This window comes from Diprion similis, chromosome 12, assembly GCF_021155765.1.
Source record: "Diprion similis isolate iyDipSimi1 chromosome 12, iyDipSimi1.1, whole genome shotgun sequence".
Taxonomy (NCBI): domain Eukaryota; kingdom Metazoa; phylum Arthropoda; class Insecta; order Hymenoptera; family Diprionidae; genus Diprion; species Diprion similis.
This window is the reverse complement of record NC_060116.1, coordinates 8,299,616-8,326,145: the sequence shown is the minus strand read 5'-3', so window position 1 is coordinate 8,326,145 and position 26,530 is coordinate 8,299,616. Positions and strand designations below refer to the sequence as shown.

The window sequence follows — 26,530 nt, the reverse complement described above, 5'->3', positions numbered from 1 at the left end:
TAATTTTAAGTAATGAGTCGTCACTCACCTACCCTTCTTGCCTCGTGTCATATGTTTCTCAGACATCCGCTTCTTCCCGATGTAGATCCTACTGGTGGTATCAAAACAACACTTTCACCCCCTCGTTGATCTTGTGACTTTCTTCAAAATGGGACGGAGTTCAGTGTGTAGACTTACTAATGTCTTTTTGTTTCTTTTTTTTTAGAGCATTGAGATGCAGAGCAATGTTTGCATGGTAGCAAACCCAATAAGCATGTTCTTAATTCATCAGATGATTACTCATTTGAAAAAACAATAATTAAATAGTTGTCGAAATAATTTTTGCTTTTTATTCAATACCGCGCAAGTTTTACACTGATTTTTTAAATATTTGACAGAGAATTATTTTTGCTCAGAAGTATTCAACTGTTGGGCGATTGAAAACGAATGATTGACATTTTTCCAGATGTTGAATAAAACGCTGAATAGGAAATGGACGTGAAGCGAATGGTAAATAGATCAGTGGGCTACTATAAAATTTATAAATTATTATTCAATCGACGAGATACACGTTTTTTACAAAGTAAGAATGATTTCTTTCAGATTTCTTTCACCTGCCGTTCCTTTTTGAATTATTCTAACCACCTGTCTACGGTATCCAATCGTGTACAGTTTATTTTGCAAATTATTTGATCAGGCTTTCAAAACAATTCGCATGGCATGTGTATCAAAGAAACTGCTTGTTCGTTTATAAACTCAATAAAATAATACTCACACCGAGAGAGAGGATTGTTTAGATCAACATCACGGTTTCCTTATGGTCGGAGAAAAACAATTTTTATTTTGTGCTTGCCGTAATCAAATATTTACTGCAATAAAAAAATTTCTCTCGACCTCCCGCAAAGAAACTGTTATTTCAAACAAACCTGTTTCTCAATGTTTGCCTTTACAAACGTTTAATATAAAATTGAATTTTATAGTCAAGTGTACGTATGTATACAATTGTCTTGAGCATTTTAAAAATTCACTTTTCAAACAACGCTGTGAAGGCCAAGAGGAGGGAAGTATTCAAAAAAAAATCAAAATGCAAATAGCCGTCAATTGGTTATAAGAATGGTTTCTTTGAGGAAAAAAAGTATTTTGGTATCAATTATTGCTTTATTGGTTGTCCATAATTACAACGAAATGTCGAAGTCTAGGAATAATCGAGGTACTGTAATAGTCAGTCCTATTACAATAGGAGTTCATTTATAAAATTTCTATACGAATTATTATAATCTCAACGAAGATGAATGGGCATTGTGGTGTTTGGAAACAATGTTATTCGCTGTTGGCAAATCGGGAGTGTGAAAAAATGATAGAGTAATAAATAATAAGGTTCTCAGAAAAGCAGAAATTATTCTGAAACTAAGTATTGCGAATAACATAAGTTGTCAGAAATTTATGAAACTTTAGTATTCTCGGTAAGAACGCGTAATAAATTGAAAGGCACTCATGCTTTCTGCAACTGGGATTTGAAAGGAATTCTGAGAAACTATACGAAAAAGTGCCGAATGTTTCCGAACTGTTCCAGTTTTAGCCGGTGACCAGACCCGCCACTACATTAGTTTGCGCCAATTTGCGTTTTGCGTCCATGATCTAACATATGTGTGAGGTGCAAAATAATTTTTTCAGACGCTGTATATTTCGTTGCAGTGTCCATACCGAATTTTAGTCACCGATTTGTAGACGAAAAACATACAAGTATCATCCGAATTGTAAAATAATTTTCAAGTATGTACTACCTGGTAATAACTTGGTTCAGTTATCGGTCTTTTTTAATACAAAAAACATTTTTTTTCTAGATCTTTATCTACTGGATTGGTTGGTTTCTAAATGTTAAAGTTAAATTTAAAATTTTATTTCATACAAAATTATTATAATTGAAGTTTAATGTAAAACTAAATGTTGAAATTTATATGTGGAAAGTGTTTGATGCCATGGTGGAGATAAACGTACCCTTTGATGTCAGAATTCAATATTCTTATGGGTCGATCTAGAAAGATTTATTAACTCTGTATCGTAACGGTCATTATGCAATTTCTTTTAACCTCGATTATCCCCAAATTCGTATATGTTATTGTAATTATCGACAAGTCATCACGCAAACAATAATACCAAAATTCTCTCCGTTGAAGGTATCGTCATATTATCGAATAAATTTTCATAAAATTACTCACGGCTTATGAAATATTCAGGAAAACCGCGGCAGGCTAATAACGTGCTAATATTTATCAAAGTGACTCGATCTTTGAACCTCGGGCATGAAGAGCCCTCGGATCAGCGATGGGTTATGCCAAAATTCAAAACAACCCCTTACAGAAGCGTAGCGGTCGCCTATCTCGAGTATCGAAATATGCGTTGTGGGCTCGATTCATTCAACCGTGAACTGGTGTTGGGTTGACAACGGATTAGCACCACCACTTGTGCGCGGTGCGTCAAAGTGCCGAGCCGCCCTCTCTCTCTCTCTCTCTCTCTCTCTCTCTCTATCGACAAGCTGAGCGCATAAGCGTAAGTAAGACACTTTTCCCGCCGACTGTACACTCCCTACAGTTTGCCTTCGCCTTCGCTGCCATGCTGCATGACACTTACCGGGTCTTATACCAAGTGCCACAGAGTTTGTTGAATCCAACGGAGGTGTGTATAGTTCTGTACCTGCAGGCCAGAGTGGAGGAGTTAAAAGTTTTTACTCGCTATCGGATTTTCTATTCCACTCAAGTTTACCGATTTACCCTCGATTCTTTATTTTACCGTTACATCGTATACCATATCGCACAGGAGTATAGAATGTTGAATTCAAATTGATTTATTATTAGCTGCTCGATAGGTGTTTCTTACCAATTTATTATTCTCTTCAAGCTCGTGAAATTCTTTGGACAGCTGCGTGTTTCTTGTTCAAGCGAAAGTCGGACGCCAGACGACGGGTTGAAAAAATATTATACCTGTCGCAACTGACGCTCTTCCGCAGTTAACGCTACCTGCTATTCATATCCGTAAGCCTAAGGACACGGAGGAATGCACCCTGATTGTCCGAAGACTGTTACCCGATCCATTGTTCACCTATCAACTCATTTAGCAAAAAGATGTACCTTCGTTTTCACATTACATCACACAAGCACGGATAGTTGCCACGTGTCTTTCAATCATTATCAATTTGTGACAACTCAGGACTTGGAATCATTTAATCTTATCGAACTTATTCACATTTAATGAAATTGAACCTTACAGCTTACCGAACTTATCGACCGAGCTGTATCATGAACCCTTTTATAACGAACTTTAGGACATGTACAATCTATAAGTACCTTTGGAATTTTGAAGCATAAATTTAAAAAACCTCAGCGGCCACGAACTTTATGGCGGCAACATCTGTGTCAAGAGACAGGTGTATGTATTTTTAACGAGAAGAAACAAGACCCGCCCATGCGGCCTGCCTGCGGTCTATAAGTGCAAATACACGTCTCACTTATTCTCCCATCCAAAAATAACAATTATGACACCAGGCGCCATCGGCGTTAGTATAGGTCAGTTGAGACATTCCGAAGTATTTGCGTAATAAATATTGTGTTTTGACTGAAAAAATTAATGGTTCCTGTCTCGTACGCCACGATTCCGTTACACGATTGTAGCGCATAGACTACCAGGTGTGCCCAACTCGGCTGACGAAATTTGCATACCGAGAACCGAGAAGGAGATGAAAGAAATTTGCCAATTCCAAACGATGCCCCGTCTAAAAATATAGCCTGCTGTTTCTTTGAACATCACCTTTCATCATTATCCCTATGACTTTGATCGAGTCTTCTCTTCTCAAAACCCGTCCGTCGAGACGTCGCTTCAGGGAAACGAAAATATTTCAACTTCAGTAGGTACGTACTTGCTTTATAACCGAATTATCAGTTCAACGCAAGCGTAAATCAACCAACTCTTTCGTCCGAATGAAGCTTTCCCCCGAGTATGGTGTAGTGCACAACAACACCGGGCGGCGGTAATGATCAAACGTGTAATTGACGCAAGCGACGACAAATTGCACCGGGTTGAAGTTAATGACGGATAGAAGTGACGTAACGGTCCGACGTGAGAGCAGGACGGCTTGTGCTGCTGCTGCTGCTGTTGAGTGTTGCTGCTTCTTCGCCGTTCTCCATTATCCATCTTGATAAACGATCGCGTCGCTAGTTTTCAGAAACGCAACTAGGTATAAGTCGGCGACTCTGAGGAATCTGAAGTCCGTAGCAGCGGTGACTCAATCCAGCCTCTCCAGCCCGCACCTTTTGCATTTATTTTCATTCGCATTCGGTCAGAGACTCTCTGATCTCATCCTGTAGTCGAGGATCCGCGCCTCTAGCCTTGTTTTAAATACCTAGTACCTACCTAACAATCAAGCAACCTACCTACATGTCTACCTACCTACCTACCTCGGCTTCTTCGGTGGGTGGCCCTAGCCGCTATAAATACCTTCTGGGTTATACATAGACGTATAATAGACGGACTAGCTGGGTGGACAGGTTGAGAAATGCACGACACATCCGACCGCGTTGTGCTCATTGTGTCTAGCGCCCTCTCCTCGCCTCTCAGCCTTCTCCGAGAGATAATTGGACGACACAGAGCATGAAAGTCACAACAGCCTCCAGACGCGTCAAACGCCGTTTTACACGGACGGGCACCCGGGCATATCTCTTCTCTTGAACGAGACGCGGACTAATTTTCAAACTAAGAACAATCCACGAGACGCGACTGGAGAATTCCACGGTGATATTCTTTTGACGTTTCCTTCTCGTTTTTCTATTTCTACGTAACATGTTTCGGCTTTTCCCGCATATCTTTCGGTTCTTCGAACTATGCATAGTCGTATGAATGTGTATCTGAGAAATATTTCCAGCGACGGTTCATCCCATAGCGGTGTTGTTGAAATTTATATCAATATATAACCCAGTAGATTCTTCGTAGTTATAAATTATTAACTGCGGCAGCTTGAGAGAAATGAGATTTTTGTGCTGTAACCAGAGAAATGGTCGTCATTATTCTTGCGAATTACATTTTGATACGCCAAATTTTGATTTACGTTTGAATGCATCGCGTATTCTCGTAACGTTTAACGTATACGTAAATCACTCGGCATTCCTAACTCTAGCTGTATACCAATGACGTGCTTTTAAATCTTCAAGCTACCCGAAACTCATTAAAAACATTGACGCGAATCGTATGTTTGTCTCAAATACTCTCTCGCATGACTTCAATACACTTGATCGCTAATTATAAACGAACGAACGATCTAACGGAGAGTGACGATTTTCACAGAAAACGTTGGCGTTTGATTTTCGAGTTAAAATTCAGACCAGGCAAACATTTTAGCTTCAAATTAGGTAAAGCAAATTCCATACCGCCAGGGGATAACGATAATGTGGAGGTAAATTTTGATTCGCAAATACAAATATCAAGTTATATTGAACGCGATTTGTATATTTTCAACGAGTTTCGTAGATCTTCATGGTAGCTACAAGTAGCTGATAAAAATTATTGAAAATCAAATATTCGTGATACTTATTCAAAATATCAGAAGAATGATAATTTATTTTTGCACGAATTACTGATTCACATGGTTGTATACCTGTCTCCATATATTGATTGTACTCTTTACTATACCTTATTCTCATTTATTATAAATGAAATTCTTGTTTATTTTGACAGCATTCTAATTATTTCACCTACTTACGTAGTCCTAGTAGCAAATCAATTAACAGTGTAGTTGCCCAACGTCACGATGAAAAGAAATAATAAATAAGAACAAGTTTATTCACCCATTACAATACTCACCCCGTTGCTCGTTGGTGTACGTGAATGATAATCAAACCCTTCCACGCAGGGTCGCAGAGCGAAACATTATACCTACATTATAAGGTGAGCCAGGTGTTCGCCGTCCTGCGACTCTCCCGTCCTCTCTAGGTGAATTCGCGGAGCCGACCTGTCTGGCAGCGTCGGCGCCAGGGATGGCTGAGGGGGTTGGCACCGGTGAACTGGGGCGGTAGGGTGAAAAAAAGTGGAGAAAAATGGAAGAGGTAGAGGGTTAAAAAATGGGTCAGACGCGAAAATGCGTGCACGGGAGAGGGCGAGGCGCCCCCTCACCGGATCCACCCCTGCCCCGGTATACCGGAAAAAAATTAACGAACGAAGGGATGGACGGACGGACGGGGAGACGCATACATGGGTGTAGAGAGTTGGTGCAACGCCCGCGTTGTGTATGGATACAGGCGCGCAGGTGGCGAGGCGGAGAGGAGAGGAGAGGAGAGGAGAAAGAGCGCGAGGGACGAAGGGGGTAAGGGATTCGCCAAGGGCCGGGAAAGGAGGCCGGGTTTCACTCGGTGGCGAATGAGGGCACTGAGGACCAGAGGGTGAGGCCAGACAGGGGCTATTGATCCACACCGGTGCCTCCCCAACCCACGTTAGTGGGATAGGCTCGGTTTCAACGACCGACCCACAGAGATCGCGCGGGTGTGTAGAGAGCGAGATAGAGACAGAGAGAGAAAGAGAGAGAGAGAGAGAGAGAGAGAGAGAGAGAGACCTTCTCTCCGGTGACATCGCACACCTCACAACACGTACTACCTGCAGCAGCCCATTCGCCGTTGCAGGCTGGCGGATCGCGCGAAAGGGCGCGAATATCGCCGTGCGACGAGAGCCCCGTGTGTTCGTGCGTGTGCCTGTACCAGAGTTCAATCAACGCCGTCTCACCCTTCGACGCTTCACGCAGCCAGCTATTGGCGACTACCTATAGAAGCCCGCGTGCTTTGACGTGCGTCAACTTCCTCATTCGCTTTATCACTGCACCGGATCTTGGAGTCCGATGCGACGCTCGACGTAACAAGCTACAGCGAATTTGAGCTTGAATATCGAGCACGAACACACGCTCTCTTTGCACCCCCTGCGTCATGGTCGGTTCGATGTCCCGTAGGCATGCGGGAATAGTCCGAGCTCTCTCCTTCTCGGTCTCTGCAGCGAACGTCGGGACCAACTGCTGCCCGTTTTTATTAATTTATCCTTGAATCTTTACAATTTTAATGCAACTCGCTACGGCGTAATGTTGGTGTACAGTTTACGTGCAGGGGTAGTTACTGCACTCTACTGCTGTTGTTTATATGCGACGCGCTTGTAGGTGCGGCGTGATGCAGTTACCTCGGGATTAAGAAGTCGGAGAAAAGTGGTCCCCTCGCGAGGATGCAGTTTCGTATATTATACTGTATATACGGCGAAATTTAAGCGATTCTGAATGCATCGTCTCTTGCGTGTGTGTCTGAGCGTATGCCGCGCCGAGTCGTCTCGCCGGGGCAACGTGCCGAGGATTCGTTTCGACGTATATCCATTTTCGGTGTCTGCATTGTAATGCCGCAAATTGGGGGCATTACGGGGATTTATAAAGAGAGAATTTTTCTACCGTTTTATTCAATACCTACGGCGGATTTGGCCAGAACACGCAACGGGGAAGTAGATTGTATTTCCAAGTGAAAACAACCGGCGGCCTGCTTTCAAACACCCTCGGTAACGCGGAATTTCACGGGAACTGGGCAAAGCCGCTGTCTTTAATTTATTCAAACGCCAACGAACCAACCAACCGACCTGCAAGCCTGCGGACGGGATGCAAGACCCCATTAGGGATTTCCGCGAGGTGATGCGAAACACACTCGATCAGCATTTATTCCCGAGATCGCGCGGTGTGATTGATTCGTTTTTTATTGAACTCTTCTGCGACAAATCCCCCGGGAGTCCGTCGAAATCATGTATCCGCAGTCGATCGTCGCAAGGGCATTTCGAACAGGGAGAAAGTGTTTGTTCAGGCAACTAAAGTTTATTTAACTCGGCCAAATGTCGAGGAAATCTCTCCCTCTCCCTCTCTCTCTCTCTAGCTCTGCTACTCTATTTTATTCTCTATTTTTGTGAAAACTCATATAATTCAATATCGCCGAAATGTGAATTGAAACGCGATTCATTCTATATTTGATATGGAAAAATCTCTTCTTGAAGCGAATCATTCTTCGTCCAACGGTGAATCTGTTTTTTCCTGCGCGGATTTTCTCATCCGAGACTGGACGATTTCGTTATTCTAGAGCGTGGGGTGGCGTAGGACCAGGCTTGATTATATATTCTCCACTCGGAACCCACCCTCGGGATGATGACGGTACTTGGCACCTTTCGCAACAGAATTATACTTGTTTACGAACCATTTCGTGACTCTTAGCTTAGAGCTGCACAGCAGCCATCGAGTTAATAATAGACACGACGGGGATCAAAAAAGATGCCGCGGGAATTCAGGTCGTTTCCTATTATTCCCGACAACTTCAAACGGCGTTTATAACAGAGTTTCTTGGAATCAAGGATGACGTAAATTATAGCAGCATGATTTTATCCGTTGCTTGACAAACCCGCCGCACGAGGCGGGCCGCGGTTGCGAAATTTTCACTCTCCTCGCCGCGTGTAATATACGCGTTAATTATACCAGATGCAAATTCCGGGCCACTTTCACCGCCACCGCGTGCAACCCAATCTGCTAACAATAAATATCATTACCAACGTCGAGTGCTGGTTCGTCTGATCTATGTGCACCGACAATCCTATAAATGTTGACCAAAATTCACGTCACGTTGTTTGATTTCTTGAGGTGAACGGATCTGAAAATATGTTTAGTAGATATTCGATTCAAAAATATTCAGTATATCTAAGTTTAACTTTGAGTCGCGAAAAGAATATCGGGAGCAATTAAAATATCCAGAATCGTCTAAAACTTTCCGGTACTGGCTATAATGAAAATCTTTTCAAAGAAGGAATCTTACCCCGAAAGTAACTCACAAGCGGCTTTGCCGATCTTTATACTCAAAATTTATCACAGTTCTAAGTTGGGAAGAATTCGTATCGATTTATGTATTTATGTATTCTCGGGATATCATCCGATGAAATGTTGATCACAGAAGCGTATACACCCAGGCATGCGTCTGAAAATCATCGGAGATGATTCTTTATATATGAAAACTCGTCTTCCTATTTTCGGCGTTATTACAATAAAGTTTTTCCTTCTCTAGAAAAACTAAAGTCAGGGGAATTAATGAAGAACCGAAGGAAGTAAGGAAGAGGAACTTATCCAAATGGAATAAACGCAGACCGCATAAAGTCTCAGATTCTTCTTGTTGAATCATAGCCAAAAATAAGTTTATGGAAAACGGCCCGACGCACAAGAACTCTAAGCTCCGAGGACTATTTGCGATTTAGCAAAAAACAATTCTCGTTCGTCAGACTTACGATCGCCCTACGATTCCTCGCCCCATTCGACTCTTAGCGAGATTTCCACCAACGTTAAAAAGCCATTTCATATATTCTCGATAGTTGCCCACGATTAGTCGCTTACGTCTGGAGAAATACTGATCAGTTTTGTACGTTTTTAGATAATGCTATAATGTACAGATATTACATTGTTGCTGTTATCACTGTTTGAAATTGTTCGTCTCTATATATTGTAACAACTGTTACAATTAAATATATATGGATTCTCCGATTATAATGCAAATGTATAGTGAAACGCAGGAAAATATTATGGTAAAATCTTATATTCAAGGGAAATAGGAGTGTTCAAGTTTATGTCTAGAACAAGACTCGATCTTCAATAATCACGGTTGACGCAGCAACCAAGCGATTCATTTATTCGTAATACCATCTTGTTTGAATCTACAGGGTCAGAGGGTTCCTTTGTAACAATACATTTAATATGAAGTTTTGATCGTTGAGAAAAGTTCCGACGTCTAAGTTACAACTAAAAATAAATAACAATCTAACAAAGTAGCCTCTAAATCCATTGAAACAATTTCACTGAATATAATCCTCGTCCGGCCGGTGTACTGCGCTTCCGTTATCTCTCTCTCACACACACACATACTCCTTCTACCCTCTTCCTTCGGCAAAGGAACCTAGTCACGACTCCATTTTATTGTGAAAATAGTTCCTCCTCCACTTCTGAATGATATATGTCACGAGTGGAGTATAATGCTTGTCAAGGGCGATACTTCTCTCTCTCTCTCTCTCTCTTCCTTGAGTCTGTCGACGGCAAAGCAGCGGAATCGCGTCACGCGATGGAATTCAAACCCGTCCTCTTGCCGCACTATATATTTCTCAGGGTTTGCCGAAGCGGCGTGAACTTGATGTCAACTGTGCCAGCCAATTAATACCCTCGACTGAAATCGGTGGAGATACGGGGTCGTTCACGTTGGCTCCTGATCAACAGATGTAATGACGCGGAAGCGGAATCCGCGGTATCGCCCCGATGTTATAAGGTGCTGACAGTTTATCGCCCGATAATCTCATATCGTGCCGGATAATGGTACGTCGGATAATCTCGATAAACGATAACTGCGTAGCAAAAATATTGCGTACCGCACGTGTGTCGCCAAGATACGAAATATCAAACAGCGATTGCATCATGGAAGCCAAGTGCCAATGGACACCAATCAATTATTCTTCATATCTGTTTATTGTTGTTCATTGACTCTGCCGGCTGTCGCATTTGCAAACGCGAACGTGAAATTCGCTCATCCGTGGTTTTAAACTTACGCAGTAGTAGTGGTAGAACAATTTTTTTACTTTCTCTTCCTTTAACCTATTGAAAAAATTTTCAAAACCCAACACAATTCTGCGCCGTTTCCGCTCTTGGCTTCAATAATTAATCACTGCTTGACGACTATCCTATTCGATTATACTGATTATAATCTCATGATTCACGACCCAGCAATGCCGATCGATATTCGCCAATTGATGAAATCTATCGGTAATTTTGAACGAACAGACAGATGATTGCCAGTTGTCCACGTACTATTATAATTTGCAAACAAATTGCGCGTGGCCAGTGTTATTAGTTTCAATTTTCCATCGCACGTGTCACCCGGAAGCATTGGTGAAATTGTGCGTGTATCCTCAATGCCGGGGAGAACGACGACCATTAATAATTATGATATTCCTCAATCATACCGCGACGCGATCGTTATTGAGCCTTCGAATCACGTGACCGAATTCTCTATTGAACCTAATTTCTAACCAACTCTTCGCTTCCGCAAAATAATTAATCAATTTCCTTGATTATGTTTCAGATTCACAGTCAAACAGCCGGTAGCTTGCTCCTGCCACAAGTAAGTCTTTCACTCTTGGTTAAACCACGTTACATGAGATAATTCCATCAGGTCTACTGATCTCCTTTGATGATCCCTTGAATTCAGCATCGCAACATGTTGCTCCAAGCGTAATACATGCCGATTACCTCGAGCCGTTTAACACTGAAAGGAAACGTAAAAAATCGTAGACGTATTTCGGAGAGAATTGATGGGTGATCAGCCTGTTGCCTGGAGGCTGATTCATCTGACTTTACTTGTTTAGGTAATATACATATACGACGCTTGAAAAAAACCTCGAGGGTTGGAATTTTAGTGGAAAAGTTGGCAAGTACCTATCCACCGATACTGCGTAACAATAATATCCCACGGCAATTTGGCGAGAGCGTGATTCTGCGAAATCTGACCGATCGATCCCTCGTTTTTTCAGGGCCGTATTTTGGCGCGTCGAAAACGCGTGGCGCTAAACCCCGAGAACTCTATCTTCTTTCTCTCTTTCTCTCTTTCTCTCTCTCAATCAGTCAATCAATCAATCTCTCTTCTCGATACTGGGGTTTCATTTTGGTGAAATTCAAGATCGCAGACAGTTCTTAAAGAGAGAAGTCATTCAGGGTCCAGGGAGCGACAAATTTTTTCCCATAAAAATGGAAGGGGGGGGGGGGGGGAGGCAAAGAAAGGAGGCAACTTTGGAAGCAGAAACGAGGACGAGACGCGCGGCCACCCTGCTCGCCTATATAATCAAGAAACGATCGAGGGCTTGGCGAAGATCTCCTTAGCGATCCACAAGGGTCTGGGCGTGAATCCAGTCGGGGTTCTCGACCGGGGTCGCAGTTAAGGAAGTCGGCCGCGGACTCCTTCCGGCCCTTCTCGCACACCCGTCGCCCGACACCCTTAACGTCAGACTCCGTTAAGACGATCGTAAATAGATGCGTCCAGAGGGGGTCGTCCCGTCGCGTCTCAATTTTCGCATCGTTTTACCTCTGAAAGGCCAATTTTCCCGATTACACCCGTGTAATACCGGAGGGAGAGGAAAAGGCCTGACCTTTATCTATTCGGTGAAACATTCCAACGTCTGACTAAACGGAATTAATTTCAACAATAAAAGTTAACGGTCAACGATACGAGGTGGGGCTTTTTATATCAACCCCTGCGGGTAACCAGCGCAAATTCGCAACCCGCCAGAGAGCTATCAGACCTTAAACTGCCTGGCAGTTGGACCAAATTTCGGACCAAGATTCTTCACCTTTTCTATATGCAATATCTCGATATGTTTTGTCGGGATTTGACACCCTACTACTAAGAAATATGGACGGATCTTCTACCTTTACACCTACCTCCGGAAAGAATTCCGTGGAATTTTGAACCACTGCGTGGTATTGGTCATACGGGTAATCTTGGGTCGGTGGTTGAGTGTGGCTGGGTCAGGAGTATTTAGTTTATGCCCGAAGCCAGGGGGAAACCTGATCCCTCGAGTATTCGTGAGAAGAAAAAAAATGTCTATGTACATATATCTATATAGACACGGTTTGATTCCGACGAGAGAAAATAGAGAAAAGGCATCTGTGGCTATTACCGTTTAGTTATCATTACTTATTTCGGTCCTGATCCCTGGCGTAAGGTTGGAAATGGTATGGATACGGAAAACCGATTTCTCCAAATATCAGATAACTTGACATGTATGTGAGAATAGCAGGGACTAAGGAAGGAAAAAAACGACGAGGAAGAAAGATAAAATACAGAGAAAAAAATCGAAAATGGGCCCTTGAGCTCCGAGCATTACCATTTAGATTGTAGTCGATAGCCGGCGTGCCCTCTCTCTGCCAAACCAATATAAGGGCCATCCTAAGCGACGAATTGAAACCTCTCTTAAACTTGATCAACACAGTTTTCCCCAATCACAGATCAAATAAAATGAAGAATTTCTATTTCGTAGCTTTTCAAACTTTCGATTCTTATACGGTAGTGTTGGCATTTTTTTAAGGTTCACCAACAGAAAAGAATTCCGCATCACCATCAACGACACGATATCTGTGGAAATATCTTAGAATTCAAGTCATATCTTGACTTGATGGAGAAAAGGAACACTAGTCAAGTGGAACGCGAAATAAACGTCAAAGCCATCACTAACGTCGGTGCCTAACGGTCTTATATTCCGTTTCGTATTATAGCACATGGCACACCACGTGGCTCCTGGTTATTTATTTATTTATCACCGCTATTCGGTGCGTGTCCCTTCCCAATTTTCCGGAACTCCGTCTTGAATCGATAACAACCAGACCGTTGTTCTCCCCCCCCCCCCCCCCCCCCCCCCCGCCCCCCTACCACAGCCATGATGAACACATCAAAATTGGATTTTGTGACTAGGGTACGGTTCTAAATAATGCACGAGCCGCCCGGGTGTCCGAAATAATTCATCCCCGCGGAAAGCACTCCGGAAGTAGCGGATATTTACACGACGGGAAGCGTTTTCGCGTCTTCTGCCTCGGTACCGCCGCAGTATTCACTTCACGCACGCGTTTCTCGTTTATAACGAATATTTATTTTTCTGCAACGTCACATGCCGCCAAAAAAATTCCACCGCTAAAAACTTCTCTAAATAATCTGTGTATCGTACAACGTAATAATAGATAAGAGAAAATAAAAAGAAATATTTGAGTGTAAATTCAACGAAATAACGATCATAAGAAGGGAATTTTATCTTGGAAAAAATGTAACTCTTAGAACCGTGATATTGACGTCTCATTATCCGTTGGCTGCAATACCGGAAACCGAACGATATTCTGTATAAGGATCTAGTCGCAGGATCGGGAAACCGGGCTTTGCAATATCGGTAGCTATTCGAGCCGCAACGTGTAACAATTCCCTTGTAAAATCCGCACGAGTTTCCAACGAGTTGCTGGATGCCGGGGGTATGTGTGTAAGTACGGTATAAAATGCACCAAGGATATGTGCACCGAGGCATGGGCGTGTTACTTTAGCGTAGCACGTAACCGCGTAATGGGATGCACCCCAGCTGTAGCCTCGTTTCGGCCGGCTCTACGAGGATCCCTGAACGGCGGATCAGGTTGGAAAAAGGTCCGATACGTGTCTGTCGGGGCTCAATCCAATAACCATTTAACACCGTTGCTTACCCGGTACGACGACCGAGCTGCATCCTTGCTTTATAACCATCGAACGTACAGCGCAGCTACTACCCTCAGTCTTTTCAGGCGGGGAGATATGCCGCGTCGTCTTGAGGCCCGGAATACTCACAATCAAATTAACACTCCTCAACCCCTGAACGAGAGGAGCTCCTGGTACCTACAATGCGATGCCAAAGAATAATGAGACGCTAAGTGGATTAAACGCGTTTGTTTAGACATCTTTCAGAGTATGGGAGAGCACCCATTGGATTCATTTCGCATCCGTGTTCTTAATCGGATTCTCCACTTTCATTTTCTCCTATACGAAATCACGTGGAAGGTACTAGCTGCTCGTCTCAACGACGCTGACGATCTATTCGACATTTTTCTTATTTCTGGTATTTTACCATGAGAAAAAATCCAAGAGAACTCTCATTACCAGAAAATCTGAACATTTTCACCACATACCTTTTTGGATTAGAGACTTTTTATCAGCCCCACCAGTAAAGAGTGAAGAACGAACAGCAATAAATATTTCATATAGGTATATCCATTGTGTTTGTTACACGTACATAGGTACGTACGGCTATAACATGAAGCCAGAAAAGTTTCTGTGAGTTGAATAAATTTTCAGCGTTATTTACCTAGACGCGTTATTGCCGTCTGGAGAATTTATTTTCAAACGATTTGCAGTAACATCTCATTGCGTACGCTTCGTTATTTTTCAACAAACACCCGCAGAAACTGTCTGCGCCATGCAGGAATTTCCAACTTGGAGCATACCACCGCTGCTAGTTTTAACCGAGGTGAATATGTTTCGTGCGTAATGAAATAAATACGCTCCCTTTGTCAGACTCCAAGCCGGCTCAATTACCGTTGAAAAATATCTTCGTTATACGTGTTACCTGTGCCTGTATACAATATAGGTAAAGAACACGTGTTTTTAATTCCTGCGTGCTTAACAAATGGGTACGTATACCACAAGCTCGTTGTGCAGACAAAGTGGCAAGGAAAGTCCGTACAGGGTCGGTTAAATTAATACGTTAATTCGAGGCCGTAATTAATACGGTGAAAAAGTTTAAGATACGTTGCTATTATCGGCATGAAATCGTTGACGTTCATGCTATCATTAACTAATTGAATTGACTGTGCGCTCACGTCGCGTGTAAATATTCCGTATCAGTTTACATCGTTTACAATGTTCCCCGCATAGTCATTTATATGTTGAGAAACGTCCGGTTAGTGTAAATCAAACTGCTAAATCTCCTTCCTCCTTCTCTATCTCTCTCTCGCTGCTTTATAATTTTGTAAATTTATTGTTTAGCGTAAGAAATTTTTCCATTTCTTTCGTCATTTTCTTCTCAACCTCCTCCTGGTTGTCTACGTTTTATTCGCTCTTTGCTCTTCGTCTGTCAAGCGACTAGCCAACTCAGTCGCATTTAGTGGTACAATAATTATTTTGAGTGCGCCCAGCAATTAATCTGTTTGGCCCTCCGGACGTCCCTCGTAAAATGTAGATAAAATTAATGAAATGGCTTTCTGCAGAGTAAAGAAAATGAGGCGACTGTGTATGCGTACGTATACACGCAGCATCCCGGAGCCCTTATGTATACACGTACATACAGAGTAATATGCAACGAGACGAAAGGAGGGGGGAGAAATCGTAATGGAAATTGTAATACTCGGTGTTCCACGGCATCGAGATGCGTCAAATCATTCTCCGACACGTTTCATGTCATGCCGGTATACAGCAGCGTCACCTCTTCTTCACCCTTTTATGTAACATGCTCAGACTGACACTTGTTATACGTTTCGTTTAACAAACATCCGGCAAACCTGCAATAGAAATTGCTCGCCTGCAAATAAGCCGTATACATATAATACTATATGCACGTGTGTACCTATATTGTATTGTAATAAAAAGATGTTTTTTCGGATGCTATTTGCGAACGAATCAGCACACAAACGTATATCTAAAGAGGTTATTGAAAACGAGAAGAGGGGAAAAAAAATTGTTTAGTCAACGTCGGTTCGATAAAAATCAAGATCGGCAGTCGCCGATCGCGCCAAGTTCATTAAAAACATGAACGTGTGAGTGGTACTTGGCGGGCCTTTTTAGAAAAATATCTTGAGGAATAAATCAAATTCTGTCATTATCGTTACATGTATGCATCATGACTTGAAAAAGTCCCGCAGAGTACCACTTACTAATTGAATATTTTTTCTGGATTTTCATCAAAGTATCAGTTATTTTGTTTTTTATTCGTACTTAATTATCATTTTTAGTTGGATAAGTTTATTAGGCTCAGTCTCTAGGTGCCTCAGTGTAGCAGCATTCTGATTCCAGATAAATGTGAAGGCTAAACGTCAAGTTTCAATCATACTTTCATTGTGAATCAACAGATATGTACTTGACGGTAGTATACGATTTCAATCTTTTTTGATAAAGGTTGAAAAGTCATTTTTAATTTACTTGGCGAAGGGTTTTGCACCAGAGATGCTTTTCGCAGGCGTACGCATATTACACATATATTACTGTTATACAGAATAAAGAGGGGCGGGCGGAACTGCAGCAGTTGTACAGGCGCCAGAAACTTTCGCATATTATCTCCGTGTGGGAAATCCAAGCTGATATAAATGCGGGTGGATAACATACATATTTGCACAGGTGATTCGGCTATTAAGTGAGTTTAACTTTCTATTTTTGGCATCGGCTTGTTTACCTCTTCGCGGTAGGTATTACACCGGCCTCCGCGTTCACCGATGCATCACTGCCTCCAGAAGCAGTCCGTTGCATAGACGTTCAAGTATATACTATACATAATGTATGTATGTATGTACATCGTTCGCGCGTTACTTATAATCCCGCCGAGTCGAGGACACGCGTCGGGAACGTTTATCGCGTGTATTGCAAATTCTACGCGTACCTACTCGACGGAGAACGCAGCCAAGGACGCCGTCGCGGCGCCAACGTCTTCGCTATAGGTAAACAGACGTGCGTATTTATGTGCATTTTCCATCCACCTACCTATGCAAATCTATTATACGTGCGGAAATTCGTCTAACGGTGAGACCCAGGCCGCCTCTCCGCAATAATCTATTATAATATTGGGTCTCTTTGAGGATACCGTGCAGTTATAATAATATCACCGCCGACGGCGGCGAGACGTCTAATTAAATTATGCCTTATTGTAATCTTAATGGAGCAACTTATATTACATAAATAAATTCATAACCTTATATATTTTCCCTTTCGCGTATACCGACGCGGCTCAGCCTCGCTTATTCCTTTCCACCTCTCGTCAAGATACAAATGTATGTATTGTATAATTTATATGTACGAGTGTATACACATGTATATATATATATATCAAGTATGTAAATGTAGACGCATCAAAGGGGTGGCGGTGTCCAAGTTTCATGTACGTATACGAGGTAGAGAATATTGTTACGGAAAGCCTCTTCCTCAAAGAGTTCACCCCGCGCTTGGCTTCGTACATCTCATCGAATTAAACCCCCGGCGAAACTATACATCCAGTTTTAAACAATATAGGTATTCGCTCTCTCCGGGGCAGACTTCCGTCCCCCCGACATGCTTTCGTTTGATCTGGGTCTCTACCTCTGTCGACATTTCGACAAATTGTATTCCCGGCTAGGTACTACTCTCGACGAACTATCCCGGAAAGGACTGACGGACACCTAAGCCCCTCTACTCGTCGGTACGACTCAAGTCGAGGAGTGTCAGGACACGGCACGGGGCTAGTCCGTGTGCACCAGAAGCCAACCGAAAGCCTGAAAGCTCGCGAAGGGTTCCCGCGTAGGTACTCCTAAGCCCGGCAACACACGCGCATGCAAGGTTTATTTTATTACGTCGACCGTCGAATAGTTGCCGCGATTCTCCCCCTCGGCTCGTGCCTTCCCAGCGCCCTTGGGACCAATTAGGAGACATAAAAAATTAACGCCGACCTATTCCGGGGAAAGGTACTGCAGCTGTAGGTGTCTGTGTAGGTACATCGTACGTACCTAAGGTTCACTTTAGACAATTGACTCTCGTGTTGGTAATCGGCCTTGCGGCTTCACCGAAACGAGTGAGGCGTTATGGTGAAGCACGGTGTACGTTCTAGGCGATACGGTGGAATTTTATGGTGTACGACAAGCGCACGCCTGTTTGTGCAGGAACTATTTGTGAAATGACACGAGCAGAGTTCTCGCATGCAACTTGATATACGACCACGGGATATTTGACTCAGCTTGCGCGCACGCCGTTCAGCTACAGCTGACGAGAGAAAAACTTCGTCCCTGATTTACTCCCACGCGCGGTTGATCGATGGACCAAATAATTATTTCACTCGGCAAGAATATATCGCCGAGGCACGATGTGTCATCGGCTCATTCGTTATATCTATAGGTATCCTGGTTTAGCAAAATCAAAAAAATTCCTCTCGCTCGCTGTTATACGAATTCTGGGTAATCGGTTTCATCTAATTAACGGAATTGCTTCGTTCATCTAATCAGCAATACTTATTATCGATCGGGCCGCCATATACTCCTGTACAATCTCAACGTGGCGCTTAAATTCAGACGGGGTCGACGGTGGGGAGGGTTGACGAAGATGTAGGGTCAATTACTTACGTCAGATTCTTAGCAAAATTATCTTCCACCCGAGTTGGCCCAGCTTTACGATGTAGAAAAGCCGCTCCAGTCAAAATGTCGCAATGGATAAAAATTATTCCCTCTAATTTGAATCGCCATCCGGACCATTCTGGAAACCCAAACTGAAATTCAAAGCTCTTGACGTCGTCGCTCGTTCGCCAGTCGCAGGGCCACGCGGAAGCAGCCATGCACCTCTTTTTCTATTATACATTAATAAATTAGGGAAACAATGGTTGGGTCCTCACGTGCGTGGCATGCTGACTTTTGCCGTACATACTGGAAACACGTAGGTCACGCCGCGGAACCGGTGTCTTTCGCATTTTCTGCGGCAATAAAAAAAAGCTTGGATAAAGGCGGCACGAGGGTACCAAGATCTCGGGGTTACTACCCGAGGCACTACGCGCCTAGCCCATGCTGACGATGTTCTAACCCCTGTACTATAAAATGTTTTACAGCCGAAAGGGGATACCGCAAAAACATTGAACACCGATGTGACCTGGGCATGCCGAGAATTCAATTAAAAAACAACAGACAAAGAGCTGATAAGTTTCAGGACTTTTTCATCACATTTGAGAACTGAACCTGTGGTCTGCCATCTGGGCACCCGGCTTACGGATGTAGGTACGTGTACCTTATGCGCGAAATAAAAGGGTCGATGTTTATTGTGTCGCGAGTAACTGCAGGCACAGATCGGCGGCATGTGCTTATCAAAATGATGGACGAGCAAAGGGAAATTAAACAGACGGTTAATGAATATTAATGAAATCGAACGGCCTTCTTTATTTGTACTACGAATTGTTCCTGAAACATAATCGCAAGGATAGTTATAACTTGAATTCTGAAAATTTATTCGTATTGTAGATACTTTATATTATCCGGAATACTGCACGTTTCGTTGTCAGTCATTCTTTCCGAACTTTTCATCGCTCGCTATTCATGCGAGACAGAAGGGTGGTTATATACTATTATTGGCACCCAGGTCCATCGATCTTATGGTTGTTTTACATTGGAGAATTCGGGTTTCGAAATCCGCACATCTCGGGGCATATTCGATATCTTCCGGCCGATTTGATCGCGCGTGATCGGAACAGCCAATCGGGATTCTTCGCGCCCGCGATGATACGTGTGTTTAAATAAGGGAGGAAATTTTATGCGCCATTTGCGACCCCTACTCACTTTTGGCCTTGAGTTTTCGGCCCGCTTCATTGTCCGGTAAATGTACCCTGAAGCAGCGACCGAATGAATATCCCCCACCGTCTTCATAGCGACCGGGTTTCAATTTTTATCACATAACTTGAGAAGGAGTGCGATATCGGCCGTACGGTTTCGGGTGGAAATTCAATCAGATTCGCCGACCCCTCTTATGCAAAATATCTCAGCGTCGGTTTCCCGGTGCACTTCGAGTGCTAGGAACACACTACGTAGGTATATTCGGTTCAAAACAGCGATCGATGCGAAACGCTCGACTCCGCAAATATCCGATTATTATCCCGAAATATTTCTAGACGGCAAAACGAATGCCACATACCAATATTGAAGTGATCAAACATTCTTTGCGAAATGAAAATGTGAACTCGCAAAGACTTGTTCTGTTAATTTCGTCGACGAAAATGAATCCGGCTACGCAAACTCCACTGTCAACTCAAAGCAGATGAAATATCGCTGCTCTGGTTGAAGACAAGCAGAGAAGCGCAGCAGTAGTTGAACCGAAGGTCTGACAGAAGGCCCTCGTCATAACGTGGTTTCAGGCCTGAAGCCTGCTAAGGCTGGAACAAGATCCGGAAATTTGGGAAAGCTCCGTTTAATCCGTCACCCCAGTTGGGAATTTGCGAACAAGACGTAGAAGACGTATATTCGCGTCGTATACTCCACGTCCCCTAGCATTAGGCAAGTTGTGACGCACCCGAGTGTGCTAGAGATCAAATCTCGAGTTGGGCTCAACCGGCGTGTCAACTTTCCCGGAAGTTGGCCGGCTCGAGGCAAGACAAATCGGAAGGAGCAACGGCGGAGGCTTGATTCTGGTTTTTTTCACCAGAGAAGAAACTGATGCTGCTGCGATAGAAACCGTCAAAGTAGCACCTTGGACCCCGAGTGGAATTTGCCCACATTCGAGATACGCGGCTCGAAGCGATATCCGCGTGCAGCCGGCAGACGGCGGGAAAATATAAGCTCCCCCATAAATAAGAAAAGTTGTTGCGTCCTGCTCTGGAGAGGCTGCAGACTTAGACTCTCCAGACTCTGGAATCCGAAGGGAGGACCGCGCCTCGCTACGCGTGGTTCTCTGGTGATATCGAGTGATTTGTAGCGACTTGTTTCACTTCCCGTTATACCCGCATATTCCCGTCCAATTTCTATTATCTGCGTATAAGGTGCTTCTTCGCCGGAGAAAAAACCCGCCGTTTCTTTTCACTCGATCGCGAAGGCTCTTCGAAGGCGGAAGGCCATTAGCCGAAACGGATCGTGCTGAGAATGACCAACACGCGTCTCGAAATTTCATGGCTGTATCTCATGTTCACATCCGCAATTCGTGCATGTTACTCCGAAGAGTCGCCATCGCGTGTCTTTCAAATTCTTGCGCCGTGAACTCTGCGAACTTCGTCCGTAAATAAGGATGTGCACTTTGCTCACTTGGCCACTTCGCAGACACCTCTCGATATGGGGCAAAAACGTTGGCACTGAGTTCAGGGTACAGATTCACACTGAATTTCAACTGATATCTTTGATCGAATGCGGAAATCGGCAGTGATTTACCGGATTTCAACCAACACTAGAACCTCAGGCCTGTAGCGTAGATCCATCCCAACCCGGATTAAAATCGGATGGTGCAGATATAGGGCGGCCAGGACGCGGGTGCAACGTATAAGCCCGTCTATTTCATCCAGCGAGTGGCTGTGGAGATGATTCGATCGAACCGAACTGGATTATAACCGTATCTACGTGCACGTGGAGTCTGTGCCATAGCCGTGCCGCAGATTGATAGAGAGTGTATTAATATCCTGTAAGAAATAGCGCGCGCAGTAAATCCTCTTACTCGTACCTGTACAATGCAGACTAGCTTGCAGCTTAGCTCTGGATTTCGCCGTAGCTCCTCGATATGGATTTCAACGGTAATACGGATGTACGCGTGTGAACGAATGAGCCTTGATGAAATTTTTCACACTTGTTTGTCAAATGAGAAAAGGAAAATTTAAATACACAGATCGAGTAATAATGAGCATTGGAAATATATCGCAACAGTATCGTTCTCGAGGATAAACCCACTCGCTGTGTGCTCGTCCAGCCGTTCATCCGTTTTACGAGCTCTCCTCGTTTATCGAATCTCCGAGTAGTCCTCCTGACACTGGAGCGCAATAAAAAGTATCATGAGTGAAAAAAATAATACAGAAAAAGAAAGAAAAGGAGTAAAACGGGAGATACATCAATTTGCAATTTGAAAGTGAAGTGGTACTTGAATCGAGAGGCAAACTTGATCGTCGTGCAAGGATTAAGCCATGTTGGAACGGTTAAGTGAGCCAGAAGTAACATTGATATATTTCGTGGCTGCTGGGAAAAACGGTATGGCGCGTTCACATTTACTTCCATCGTTTTAAAGTAATTGTATTTCAATAACCGACTGAAGAAAAAATTGTCAAATGGAAATAATAGACGACGATGTAATGGTTCCCAAAAACGTTATATAGACACTATCTACCTTCATGTTTAATCCCAAGAAAATAGTTTAAGTTTCAACTATAACGTGTATCGCGTCGCCGAAGCAAAAAAACCATCCGCTCCGACTTAAAGTCGTTTGAAAGTAGTAAAATGGCGAGTAGAGTTGAAAAATGAATTACCACGGTGAACTTCTTAAACTTGACGAGGGATTAGCGTGATAGGAAGAATCTATTATAGGACTTGTCGTGTTTTTGACGATCAAGGCATCCGGCGCGTCACACCGCCAGGGCGATCAAGAAAATAGCGATGGTTCGATCGACTTTGGAACGTCACCGAAATTCCCTCGCGAAGTTCTTGCCCCTTCAAGATCCCCTCCGAGTTCACAGCCTCCGTATACGACTCGGCTTACAAATTGCCAAACTTCTTACCGGAGCTTTTTCAAGGCAAGAAACAGAATGAGGGGGTGCGCCCAGCCAGTGTGGATTTTATCAAGAAGTTTTACCCGATTTATTGCTACTCGAAACTGCCAAGAGATGGAATCGATTCATATCGTTCCCACGCACGCACACGCCTGTCCTACCTTCACCAACGTAATTTCTACTCGTCCGCATACGTGGGCATCTGCAAAATATTTACCCTGCAGTTAGTGCCTGCGTTCAGCACTTTCATCGCGTTCGTTCCTGCCGGGGGCCCCGGTGGCTTTCGACGTTCAATTAATCAGCACGAATGATTCCGATTCGTTTGTCAAGCAGGTCCCAATTCAAATACACGCCACTTCTCACGTGCTCTCGATTTTACACGGCTAATTAATCGGATGCCTGGTATCAAGCCTCGGGGTCCGCAGGGGCGCTCACTCATCTCACCGTGTGGGAGAAAGGAAGAAGACTTCAAAGGTGAATGTATCGTTGAACTCGGGCAGAGATCTTTGATGTCAGCACTGAGCTCATTGTCCGTAATTACCTTAAAATATAATGAAAACAAAGCAATCTTCCGGACGCATTCTGGGATGGGAATGAACCCACTGATTGTAAGTTACTTCAAAGGTATTAGAGGATCTTTTATCTTTTATAACTGCTCAGCATTCTGTCTTCCTCTCATTCTCTATTTCTCTGCATCTCTTCTTTATTTTCTCTGTGACCTGCCTCTTCCAACATTTTGCCGCCACTTCCGCAGTTCACTGCGCCCCTAAATTCGCCGAAAACAAGGCGGGTCAAGGTGGTAAAATTCCGGGGCGAATGAGAGCCGGAGGGTGACTTCTACGGAGGCCTGAGCATCGCCCTACACACTTTGAGTCTTAAATAAGGGGGACGAAGTCGGGGATTTTTCCAGAATCTACAGGTAGCATACACTCACTTCAAGGTTAAAACCTCGCTCATGCCTCCCCGTACATCCATCCACACCCACGCCTTCCGCGTTCGCGCACTCACCACGTGTGCACACGAGCTCGTGCCATGGAACAGATGGGCATGCTCACCGAAACGTACTGAACCGAGCGATATCAATATTGGTCTGTCGTTAGCCCAGCTGATGCTTAGATAAAGCGTATCCAATATACGCGTGTAAGCCTACGCGCCTATTCGGTGGCTGAGGTTATTTATTGTTCACTCTGTTTATTTTTATTACCGTTCAAATCTTCTTTTGCAAAATAGATGCGTCGAGTGATTAAGAGTTATTCTACTCAATGGTTGTTCTCTTCACGGGATATTGCGTGATTTTAGTTTTGACCTTCTAGCTATTGATTTTTGTCTGAATACTTCTTTTTCGGGTTTTCTTTCTGTTCCCTACGCCGCATCGAAAAACATCTTCCAGGACCGAGTTTCAATTTAATAATTACAAAATGTAACGATGCAGAAACGAGAAGCTTGACTCGAACGGTTGACCGACTCGAACGTTCCTGTATAGGCTCTTCGTAATCAAGTCATTCGGTTTTATTTCTTGAAGATAATCGAGTTACCAGAGCCGCCTTGGAGAAGGCTGGGGGAGACAACGACATCTCCGACGACGAGATGGGCATAATAAGAATGGCCGCGTTAACGGTTATAAATTTATCCACTATTTATTCCGAGTCGGTGATCGCGTCCGTTTTAGAAGCAAGAAAAAAACGCGGGGGTAGTTGGTTTTAGGGGAAACATCCGCGGTTCCGTATATTATCTTGCTAAGATTCATAAATTTTCAACAATCGCGTTTAATATTAAAAGAAAGTGGAAGACGAAGAAAAATAAATGGAAGAAGAAGAAGAAGAAGAAGAAGTATAGAGTAAGAGGAAGTAGAAAACGCAAAAGAGTAAAAAAAAGAGAGTATGAGAAAATAAAATAAATAAATATAAATCAAGCAAAACGTCGTGGGGGCCACTTCGACAAATATTCGAAATTTAGCATTTTTCCTCTACTATTGTGCTCCGCGTGCATCTTTGTACCCACATATTAAACAACTTTTTTCTTCTCTCTTCCTCTCTCTCTCTCTTTTATTCACGATTTCGTCCTTGGCCATAAATTCCTGCGAGGACGTATATGCCTAGAAGAAAAGGGCTTTTCATCGCGGCCGCGTGGCCGTTGCCCGATACTTCAGCGCGTGCCTTACCCCCGATACTGCAGGGCTTGTATAAAGGGGCTTTTTGCGTCAGAGTCCCGGACCGCGCCGGTGTGTATAAATATGGACTTCTGCGGTGCAGAGGAAAAATAGCTCTGTCCCATCCCGGCGTCGTTCGATGGGCCCCAATCGCGAGTGAGCCACTTTCATATCTACTGGGTGCGCTAAATCACCTCACCTGCTGGTGGCTCCCCCAAGAAGTGATCGATGGCTGCCGATATTGAGGGCGACATATGGAGTATCCGGGACGCGCATCTGCCCGACTCTAGGACCTACTTCCGTCCTCTATCCTCTAACTTTGCCAGCCTCACTCCCTCTCTTTCTTCTCCATTCTCTCTCATCTCTATTGTACGCGTGACCATGTGAGGAAGCTTCTTCCCTCGCGGTTTTCAAACGCGCCGCGGCCGATCCTCTTCGATACGACACGAGGTTACCACCAGGTGATCCAACCACTTTTACCACCAAGCATCCCCTCCATTTTCGTAAAAAATTTTGTGCCTATATGGCTAGCAGACGTTGAACGGAGAGAATAATACGTTCTTTAACAAAAGCGAAATAAGCGCGTCGGTGAACCGTTTCTTGTTTTCTGAAACTGATCAGCCCTTGGAATGGTCTACGTTTATTTTTATCGGGTCGTACGGATACACATGAATATATTCGATTGGGTCAACCAGACTAGGCTGCATTCAATAACGTTTAAAACCCAGCTGTCATATGCTATCCATCGATAGGTAAGGTAACTGAACAAGAATAGTAGTTCGCCGTAGAACGTCGTGTTTAAAAATAGTAACCGTATGCTCATTGACCATTGCAAACCTCCAAGAGCGGATTGATCAAAAATTGATAGGTTGAAATGCAAAACCGTGATGTGAAGCGTCTTCATTGCTCTCAATATAATCCACGAATATCCCGTGCGATTTGAAATAGAAATTTAATAGTAATAATTATATCATTCGCTCTTCGCATGCAGCTCCGCGCAGTAATTCCATCAAACTATAAACAAGTAAGTAACCTCGTAATTTGTGAAGGGTGGGGGAAAGAAAATTGTCCAAAATCCATTCTCTCACCCCGGCACGAACAGAGAAGGTCCTGGGAGAGAGGATGCCTGGTTTTGTTCGACCAGTTTGACACACCAGCTTGGGCCTGTGATCGTAGACAACATCTTGTTCGCATTTGCCATAACTGTAACGACGTAAGCGTGCATAAATATACGAAATCGGTGTATGACATGGAGGAGGAGAGAGAAGAATCCTGCGACGGCCTCCTCCTCCCACCTCTTGGCGAAGTGCCGTAGTATACGGGAACAGGGACCAACCCCCGGCCCCAGTAATATATGATTATTATTTTCTGCTTTATTGCTTTATC

The 26,530-nt window shown here is 43.7% G+C and overlaps 1 protein-coding gene across 3 annotated transcripts in view; it reads left to right on the top strand.

Annotated features, from left to right (window-relative positions):
- LOC124413582 overlaps positions 1-26,530 on the top strand; it is a 296,705-nt gene that overhangs the window by 60,077 nt on the left and 210,098 nt on the right. For all 3 annotated transcript variants that reach the window (XM_046894276.1, XM_046894275.1, XM_046894274.1), the window contains exon 2: positions 11,133-11,171. In XM_046894276.1, the coding sequence (XP_046750232.1) occupies positions 11,133-11,171 (39 nt within the window). The remainder of the gene's footprint in view (positions 1-11,132; positions 11,172-26,530) is intronic.